This window comes from Cynoglossus semilaevis, chromosome 17, assembly GCF_000523025.1.
Source record: "Cynoglossus semilaevis isolate Cse_v1.0 chromosome 17, Cse_v1.0, whole genome shotgun sequence".
In the NCBI taxonomy this organism is placed as follows: domain Eukaryota; kingdom Metazoa; phylum Chordata; class Actinopteri; order Pleuronectiformes; family Cynoglossidae; genus Cynoglossus; species Cynoglossus semilaevis.
Genome location: NC_024323.1, coordinates 10,063,467 through 10,073,733, shown reverse-complemented (window position 1 = coordinate 10,073,733; position 10,267 = coordinate 10,063,467). Strand labels below are relative to the sequence as shown.

Sequence of the window (10,267 nt, the reverse complement as noted above, 5' to 3'; positions counted from 1 at the left end):
AGCCAGGAAGCAAGTGATTAAATTGGCCAGAAGTTAAACAGATCTAAAAGCACTTTGCGTTCACCCGGCGTCTGGGCACATCTGCTTGTCACGTCTGTGATTTACGTCAGGTAGAGTAGGTGGTCATGGATGTAACTGAATGTAAATTGAATGAGTATGGGTTTTTAAAAAAAAATAGAAAAAAAAAATCTGTTCACTCACAATCAGTCACTCACTGGGCCTAATTGTTTATTATCTGTTAGTCACTCACTGGGCCTAATTGTTTATTGTCCATTTGAAGGATGTAAATCTCTGCTCCTCTCTCCATCACGTCAACCAATGAACTATGTGACGTTTCTCTCTCTGTCTCTGTCAGTGACAGCAGTGGAGAAATCCTCAACAATAATTGTGTTATGGAATACCACCAGACCACAGGCACCCTCAGCGCCCACTTCAGGAACATGGTCAGTGGAGCCTTTTGCCCCCAGGTTGACATGAGTACATGATGTGACGTTTAAGGACTGTCATGGTCGGAGGATTTTTGATATGTTTGAAAATGTGTATCAATTTGGTTAAAAAAAATTGGAATGGAAAATGGAAAAAGAGCTCCAAAATAGATAATTGGAGAGTTAAACCAAAGCTCAGGTTTGTCATTTACACCCCCAGGGGCAGCAGTGTAAAAAAAACCCCACACTTAATACGAGTATTTTAACCAGTTATTTGTAGCCCTCCGACTAACTTTTAACTATCTATTTATTGAGTAAATAACAAAAGCAAAACGCTTGTTTTTTTATTCGCTCACTTAATGCTTTTATTGTTATATTTTTGCCTTATATTTACCTTATAGCTTTGTGATGTTATTTCTTGACAAACCTTTAGCTTTTTTCACATAGCTTTAGCCAGCTCTTGGCTAATATAACTAATTTCTTTGCTTACTGTTGCTAATCTATGATAGCTTAGTGCTACATTTCTAAACTTCAAGTCAGGTCAGGTCAAGTGTGAGTACGGGTTGGACATAAATGCAGTACACTGTAATTTCGACCTCAGCCAAGTAGCGGTTGTCAGAGGTGAATTATGCATACATGTACTCCTCGTACTCGTGCTGTATCCTCCTATCAGAGGCTCGGCCTGTGCGTCCGTTTGTTGTCTCGTTCCTCATAATCTATTGTGTCGTGCAGTCCTTGAAGAGGATCAAACGGTCAGACAGGCGGGGGGCCGAATCGGTCACCGAGGAGAAGTTCACTATTCTTTTTGAGTCGCAGTTCAGCATCGGAGGCAATGAGCTCGTCTTTCAGGTCAAGGTAAGAATGTCAAGGTAAAACTCCAGCTTTACTCACGCTGCATAAACACAATATATATATACAGTATGTATACAATTCAGTCCACATACTGTACTTCAACAACGACACTGTGTGTTTCTGTAAGACCTTGAACTTTCAAGCTTCTCTCCCAGGTCTTTATCTGACACTTTTTTCTTCCTCCACTTTTATTCAATCTGTACTGCTAAGATGCAGAGCTTGTCCTTTTATAGTACATGAAGTATACTCTCTCCCTCTCTCTCTCGAACCAGACGTTATCCCTTCCTGTTGTGGTGATAGTTCACGGTAGCCAAGACAATAACGCGACAGCAACGGTGTTGTGGGACAACGCTTTTGCAGAGCCAGTGAGTACTTGTTTGTGTGTTGCTGGTATAGCTACGTATGCATGTAGGGACATTTCCTGGGACAATAGGACAATTTTGCAAGTAAGGTTTTCGAAGCTCAAACTTGAGTTTAGTTATTTTGGATTTAGGTGTTAAATAATAACAGTATTTCTATTAACACAAAAAAAGTTTTAGAAAAACCTGTCAGATTGAATTAATTGTAGGTGTATTAAAAGCTTTTCAGTTTTTCTGTCTGAGAGAATGGCTTCCTGAAAGGCTCAAGGTCACATAAGGTAAAAGGAAGAACAGATGAAATGAAACCAGTTAAAGGAGAGTTAAAGATTTATTCCAGGTTGAACCATTTTTAAATTGTAACCAAAACGGTGGCACTCCAAAGGTATTAGCGTAATTTACGGACTTTTGGCCGCACCCACTGAATTTAAAGAAGAAAAAAATTATTATACATGGCTAGTTACACGTTAGCTCTTTCCTGTTTCGGCTCCCCGACCGTAGTTGGAATCCAGAGGGAGAGACTTAGTGATCTGCTCCAGGTCTGAAGCTAACGTTAGCTACGGGGCTAACTCCTTTCATTTTGTGCTTGTCCGCAGCAGAGGTAAACAGAAACAGGGAGGTTGGGGTCTTTATTATCAGCCACACCGACCACAACAGAACATAAACAGAGTTTTAACAGCTCCTGTATAACCAACGTACGCTTCAACATGACAGGGCGACCACTGCTCTCAACTTTAGCTACTGTTCTCTCTCGCGAGCTCGTCCCACGCACATATACATACACAGCCATTCACACGCTACTAGTGAAACACACAGTAGCCTAGCAGAAAAGTCATTGATTGCTAGCGGTATGAACTTCGTTAGCTCGTAAAAATCCATAAATTAGCATCATTGTTTAGGCCGCAGGGTTCAAAGCGTGTGAAAAGGGTAGCGTCTTAAAGTCCGTACTTATTCCTGAGTCCAGCAAATAAAAACTCAATTAATCCACAATATACAAGGAGGATATTTGGTTATGTTCGAGACCGGCAGCCAAACCTGTGCATCTTTGGTTTACGATCCCCCGTCACTGTGTTGCTGCTGCTGCTGTTTTACTACATGAAGTGACCCTACTGTAAATCCTCCGCTGTGTCTTCGTCTGCAGGGAAGAGTTCCCTTCCTCGTGCCAGATAAGGTTCTCTGGCCCCAGCTGTGCGACGCCATCAACATGAAGTACAAAGCCGAAGTGCAGAGTAATCGAGGCCTGTCCGAGGAGAACCTGGTCTTCTTGGCTCAGAAGGCTTTCAGCAGCTCCAGCAACAACCCAGACGACTACCGCAACATGACGATGACCTGGTCCCAGTTTAACAGGGTGGGCTAGCTTTTTTATGACTGTCATTTAAATAAAGAATTAAAGGAAGAACCCCCAAAAAACTTCTTGTTATGCTATGCTATACTGACTGTAGATCAGGGGTGCCCACACTTTTTTGGCTTGGGAGCTACTATTCACATACATTATATATATACTGTACATTATATGTTGAAGTACTGATTGAATGCATGCAGCGCAGTGATACGAACTGATTCAATTCTCTCAGTATACGGTCAGTACTACACACTATAATATTATATTTATATTTTAGATTATTTAATGTGATTTATGTGATGGCGCACGATCTATCAGCACTTGACAGGAAAAGTTCAAAGGTCAGAAGATGCTGTCATTGTGGATTTGAAGAAAGCATATGATAGAGTGCAAAGGGACGAACTATGTTACTGTATGACAGTCCAGAGAGAGGCAGTGAAGTATGTGAGGGTGGTGCAGGAAATGTATAAGGCCAGTGAGACAGTGGTTAGGTGTACTGTCAGAGTGACTGATGGTAAAGCAGGGATGGCGTTACCTCAGGGATACAGCTCTGAGCCCCTTTTTGTTTGCTATGGACAGGTTGACAGATGAGGTCAGGCCAGGGATTCTATGGACCGTGTTGTTTGCAGATGACAGTGTCGTCTGGGGTGAGAGCAAGGAGCAGGTGGAAGTGTGTATAAACAAGAGTGAGGTGAGTGGAATGATCGGACAGTAGGAAAGGCGGACGACTTTAAATACTGTGGGTCAAACATGGACAGTGGACAGTGAGGACAGAGGTGAAACGTGCAGACTGGATGGAGACGAGTGTCAAGTTAAAAAGGAAGATTCATAAGGCGGTAGTGAGACCTGCTATGATGTACGGTTTAGAGACAGTGACTCAGAGATGAAGATGCTGAGATTCTTACTGGGAGAGACCAGGATGGACAGGACTAGAAATCATCAGATTGGAGGGGCAGTTAAGGTGGAGCAGCAGGTGAGGTTTAACTAGATGTCAATGTTTAACTTAGCGATGCTGTAAAACAAAAACAATAGTTTTATCCATGGCTGGTCAGTAAAACTTTTCCAAGACACAACACCTTACTGCGCATGTCCTCCTGCCGCACTTCAAAAAGGTTTTTTTCCCCCTTCGCATTTAAAAAAAAATCCCCGCTAGCCATTTTCAGTGAGCTATTTCACCCTCACGTAGTTTTCAACAGATTTATGTACTGCGGGTTATTCATGCAAAGGAATATGTCTTGCTCCATTTGCAGTGCCCTAACTGCCCTGTTCTGTAGCAGACCGCCTCAATGGCAGCCAGGTCCTTGTCCTAATGGACCTGTTTGTCCACACACTGAAAGGCTGCAGGCCTAATTTTCTGCTTCAAAGCTCCCGCTGATGGTTGAAAAAATACACACACACACACATACATACACCGCTCACCGTCAGTCTCATTGGATTACGAGAACATCAAGATTCGAGGATTTGCTCGACTTTGTTTACAGGCTACACATATAGACACCTCCTAACCTCGTCCTGCGTTTCCCCTCAGATACACAACATTTATAGCTGCCTTCAGCTGCACACTCAGCTGAGTCATAAACACAGTGTTTTTCTGCTGTATTTCTGGCCTGAATAAATATAAACCAATAATATATGTACATGTTTACGTGCGTCTTCCAAATGTGACCTCTTTAGGAAAGCTTGCCGGGAAGGAACTTTACATTTTGGCAATGGTTCGACGGTGTCATGGAGCTCACAAAAAAGCATCTCAAACCACATTGGAATGACGGGTAAGAGAAGCGTGGGGGGAAATGCTACATTTATTCTTATTCACAGCTGCAACAGCTGGAGTTCTGTCCCCGTTTTGTCAGTGGTGAAATCACAGACACAACATTCCTTGTATTCTTTTCCACAGCTAGTCCTGCTGATCTGAAACCTTGACACATTTTTTTTTTGTTTTTTTTTTCCTTGCTCAGTGCCATTTTGGGTTTTGTGAACAAGCAGCAGGCTCAGGATATGTTGATGTCCAAACCCAACGGCACCTTTCTCCTGCGTTTCAGTGACTCTGAGATTGGAGGAATTACAATAGCATGGGTGGCCGAAAATCCTAACAAAGCAGGTATGACGGAGAGATGCCCAGAGCTGGAAAAGTCAGAGTTGACTGTTGGCATTAATCCATAGAAATAAATGGAACACGGTATTTTTCCTTTTTTTTTTTCCATTGATACAAAGTGGTAGGTTATGTTAAGGGATGTCCGATAATATCGGCCAACCGATATTATTGGCCCGATATTAGCATAATTATGTAATATCTGTAAGAATCGTTATCGTTTTTTCCTCCGATAATAAAAACCCGATAACGCAATGCCTGGGTTTTGCCAAATGATGTGCCCTAAAAATACTTTTGGGGAAAAACGGCTACATGTGAAAGTGAAAGTCACTAGATGGCAGTATTGCAGCTCGTTTATTAATCAATTTTATGAGTTGCCAGCAACTTATACAGTGGTTTGTACAGATAAATAAGTGGTCACCACTGCCCCACTATATCGGTATTGGTTCATATCGGAATCGGAAGTGTTTGGACGATATTGGATATCGGCAAAAAGGTAATATCCGACATCCCTAGTTATGACCTGGATAAAAGTCCTCAGAAATTCTACAAGGAAGTCATTTCAGTTTTGTCTAGACTTAAATGGAGGATATCCAGAGAAATGGATCTGTTCATCTTATAAATAGTATTCATTTTTTTTGTATGAGAACTTGTGTTTGTTTGTGTTTTGTCCAGGTGAGAGAATGGTGTGGAATCTAATGCCCTACACCACCAAAGATTTCTCCATCCGCTCTCTGGCTGACCGCATCAGTGATCTCAATCACCTCCTGTTTCTCTACCCCGACAGACCCAAGGACGAAGTGTTCTCCAAATATTACACCCCGCCCCTGTGTAAGTGACTGGCTTTCATTACTGTTAAAAAAAAAAATCATATCCCAGAGGCAAAGCCAACGTTTATCCAAAAAAAAAAAAAGAAGTTTGGAACACTGGACCGTTGACAGCTCTGTTCTCCTTGTGTTTGTTTTTTCAAGCCAAAGCAGTGGACGGCTATGTGAAGCCACAGATTAAACAAGTGGTGCCTGAGTGAGTATCAAGCTTCTTGTTTTGCCCCCCCCCCACGCCTCCCATCCCTGCCCCAACTATTTTATATCCTGTGGCAATATTTAGATTTAATCAGTAAATATTGGAGCCTGAATTCAGATCAGCCATTAGTTCTGCTGCTGTAGTTGAAGGGGACCAATTAGGGGAGGCTGAGGTTCCTGAGAGAGCTCGTCTCATGTTCATCATTAGAGTTAGGCTTGTTAGTTGGACAGCTCTGCTCCCTGCCTGTCTCCACGGCAGGTTCACTCAGAGAGCAGAGAATGACCATAATGATGCTGCCGGGCCTGGAAATCACGCTGATGGTAGTTGCTTAGGCAACTAGTGAACACGTCTGAGGTTGTGTGTTTGTCTGTGTGTCTGTGTGTGTGTGCGTGTGTTTATTCACAGGTTTGCAACAGCCAATTCAGACCCAACAGGTGGGAAACAGACCTACATGGATCACGGCGCATCCCCGTCACCTGTCAGTCACGCTCATGCCTATGGAATATACCCACCAATGTAAGTCAATATCACTCTGTGTGTGTGAGTGTGTGTGCAAAAGTCAGAAAGCACACAGCACAGCGGACACACATCTTCCAGGCTTCATTCATACTAGCTTAAAACTAGCTTAAATTTGATTGGCGGAGAGCAAAGAAGCCTACTCTAGAGGTTAACGAATGATTGACAGGTATGAGCTAATGACAGTTCTTACTGATGTGATTGGTCGTTCGTGGCCAAAACGATTTTTAGTTTTAATGTACTTACAAATATATTATATACCACATATCAATATAATAATATAAATACAAATACTAGGGATGCTAATATCGGGCCGTTAATATTAGTCGCAGAAATTATCGGCCCGATATTAGAATAATTATCTAATAACTGTATGAATCGTTATCAGTTTTTCCTCCGATAATGGATCGGAATTGGAAATTTGTTTGGACAAAATTGGCATAAAGTTAATATTGGACATCTCTAAATACACATATAAAATTAAAATATATTAATGTATTTATCCATACATAATATATAAATATATATACATATATATACATATATACAACATATATGTATGTGTGATGATCATATATATATTATAGGTATATTTATATATATTATATATAAATATTTACATTATGTAAAATATAATATATTTACGTATATATACACAATATATACGTAGATGTACTATATATGTTATATAAAAAAAACAGCGCTGTGGCTAACATGTTCAGTTCTGATTGAGAACTTGGTTTGAGTGCCGTTTGAACCAGGTTCACAGTTCGATCCCACCTGTTTGAAAGCGTCCCTTCTCTGTGCTCTGGCAGGAGCGACTCGATGTTGGACACAGACGGAGACTTCGACCTGGACGACACCATGGACGTGGCCAGGCACGTGGAGGAGCTCCTGAGGCGGCCCGTGGAGAGCCAGTGGGGCGGCCAGCAGTCATGACCCCTGACCCTCCTTCACCCCCTCCACTCACATTGACATTTGTCTCGGTTTTAATTCCATTCATTTCTCATTGGTTTCAGATAGCTATAATGTGAAACGTCAATAAATAACGGCAGTGATGGGTTTTTTTTTTTTTCTTCTCAGCATGATCGCGTTCACATCCACAGATTGATTTGTGTCTGCCCGTGTTTGTAAAAACAGTCTAGGTACATTTGAAAAAAAAAAAAAAAAAAAAGGTCTTGCATTGTTACAGTATCGTGCAAAAAGAAAAGAAGAAATCTTCTCTGTCCACATCGTGCTTGCCTTTCCCGTTGTTCCGAAACATATTTAAACGACATGCTACTGTACGGAGACATTTTAACAGTTAAATGTTTTCACTTTTTTTCTTTTTTTTCTTTTTCGTCCTTGTAAATGAAATGAATGTGTTAGCATGAATTGAGCTTGCTACTAAAACAGAAAAGTCGTTTCCCTGCTCAGTCACAGTCGTCACTCTCTGAATCTGTACACACTAACCCTACAGGCCTAGCCGCTGTCTTTACTCCCGGCGATATCAGCACACTGTACACACACACCGATGTGCGGCACAATGTTTTCGTGTTGATTTTATTCCATGAGTTGGAAACCAGGGTGGGTTGCTGTTTGCTTTGGCCCCTCCCTCACTCTCACAGGGCTATTTATCTCTTTTCTGTTACTAAGAACAGTAATGCAAATCTGACTATTACTCAGCGCTGCCTGCTTGTGTCATCTCAGGTCTCTCTCTCTCTCTTTCTCTCTCACCGCTACCTCTCTTCACCAGAATGACAGCCATAATTGTTTTTTCACATTCACACCAGCAGTTACAGTTATTCTTTCACGTGTGTGAAATTGATGGCCAGGACCCTGTTGCCTCCTGGATGCTTGAACTCGCACACCGTACCGCACGGGGCGTAGCTACAGCTAACATTTTTAAGAAATGGATGTAGCCGTCTTTTCGCAAAGGCTAGCCCATAGCATTAGAAACCACAGACCAGAATCTAGCTCTGACATCAACATTACATATCGTTCTTTAGCTACATGGGCTTTACATGCGTTGCTGCCTCCTATTTTTATTAATATTTTTCAATAATAAAAAAAAAACTACCGGCTAATTTATGTATTTATTTACTGGTTACTGTTTTTGCTTTTCCTTCGCCAATCATTGTTCATTAGGTTTTTTTTTCTATGCGCGTCTTGGCTAACTTTTAGCGTTGTCGTAGCTATCTTTTAGCCTGTCAGACATTGCTTACTGTAGCAACTGTTTATTTTTTTCAGTGATTCATTGCTCTTTTTGATTCTAATTGCATAAGAAATGTAAAAAAAATATATTAAAGATTTTTATTATTTTTATTATTATTATTTCTATCAAATCTGTCCAACTTGAAAAGTTTGGACTTTGCAGTAAGTGGCCAACATAATCAACATGAACCAGATGTTGAGCACAAAAGGCCCAGAATTCATTGCTCTACAGTAACAGTGTAGTAGTTTCATTGTGTCTTTGTGATTCACATAACTGACAGGAAACTGACAGGTGTCGAAAAAAGTCGCGAGCGCTAATTAGCCTAATGCTAGTATCTGTTTGATCAGTGCAGCATTTATAATCCGTGTCACTGTGGCATTAGGTCGGTCCCATTTTTCATCTACCGTCTGGGCTACTCTTCTGTCCGTCTGTCCTCCTGTCTCCGTATCATGACACTGTGTCATAACCAGCACATGCCTGTCTGTGGGTGACATCACCACGGCACCAGCAGCTGAGGTCGCATAGCTCACAGAGAGAGGGAGCATCTTTAAATGGCTGCATAGTCACAGCATGCCCCCCCACCGCTACCTCTCTTCACCAGAATGACAGCCATAATTGTTTTTTCACATTCACACCAGCAGTTACAGTTATTCTTTCACGTGTGTGAAATTGATGGCCAGGACCCTGTTGCCTCCTGGATGCTTGAACTCGCACACCGTACCGCACGGGGCGTAGCTACAGCTAACATTTTTAAGAAATGGATGTAGCCGTCTTTTCGCAAAGGCTAGCCCATAGCATTAGAAACCACAGACCAGAATCTAGCTCTGACATCAACATTACATATCGTTCTTTAGCTACATGGGCTTTACATGCGTTGCTGCCTCCTATTTTTATTAATATTTTTCAATAATAAAAAAAAAACTACCGGCTAATTTATGTATTTATTTACTGGTTACTGTTTTTGCTTTTCCTTCGCCAATCATTGTTCATTAGGTTTTTTTTTCTATGCGCGTCTTGGCTAACTTTTAGCGTTGTCGTAGCTATCTTTTAGCCTGTCAGACATTGCTTACTGTAGCAACTGTTTATTTTTTTCAGTGATTCATTGCTCTTTTTGATTCTAATTGCATAAGAAATGTAAAAAAAATATATTAAAGATTTTTATTATTTTTATTATTATTATTTCTATCAAATCTGTCCAACTTGAAAAGTTTGGACTTTGCAGTAAGTGGCCAACATAATCAACATGAACCAGATGTTGAGCACAAAAGGCCCAGAATTCATTGCTCTACAGTAACAGTGTAGTAGTTTCATTGTGTCTTTGTGATTCACATAACTGACAGGAAACTGACAGGTGTCGAAAAAAGTCGCGAGCGCTAATTAGCCTAATGCTAGTATCTGTTTGATCAGTGCAGCATTTATAATCCGTGTCACTGTGGCATTAGGTCGGTCCCATTTTTCATCTACCGTCTG

The 10,267-nt window shown here is 41.2% G+C and overlaps 1 protein-coding gene across 1 annotated transcript in view; it reads left to right on the top strand.

Annotated features, from left to right (window-relative positions):
- The window catches only part of stat5a (signal transducer and activator of transcription 5a), a 41,940-nt gene extending 33,253 nt beyond the window's left edge, over window positions 1-8,687 (top strand). The window contains exons 10-19 of the mRNA XM_008330036.3: window positions 356-443; window positions 1,158-1,280; window positions 1,550-1,642; window positions 2,775-2,981; window positions 4,650-4,744; window positions 4,931-5,073; window positions 5,740-5,895; window positions 6,036-6,087; window positions 6,493-6,603; window positions 7,419-8,687. Coding sequence (XP_008328258.1) covers window positions 356-443; window positions 1,158-1,280; window positions 1,550-1,642; window positions 2,775-2,981; window positions 4,650-4,744; window positions 4,931-5,073; window positions 5,740-5,895; window positions 6,036-6,087; window positions 6,493-6,603; window positions 7,419-7,542 — 1,192 coding nt within the window. The 3' untranslated portion in view covers window positions 7,543-8,687. The remainder of the gene's footprint in view (window positions 1-355; window positions 444-1,157; window positions 1,281-1,549; window positions 1,643-2,774; window positions 2,982-4,649; window positions 4,745-4,930; window positions 5,074-5,739; window positions 5,896-6,035; window positions 6,088-6,492; window positions 6,604-7,418) is intronic.
- The last annotated feature ends 1,580 nt before the right edge of the window (window positions 8,688-10,267 follow it).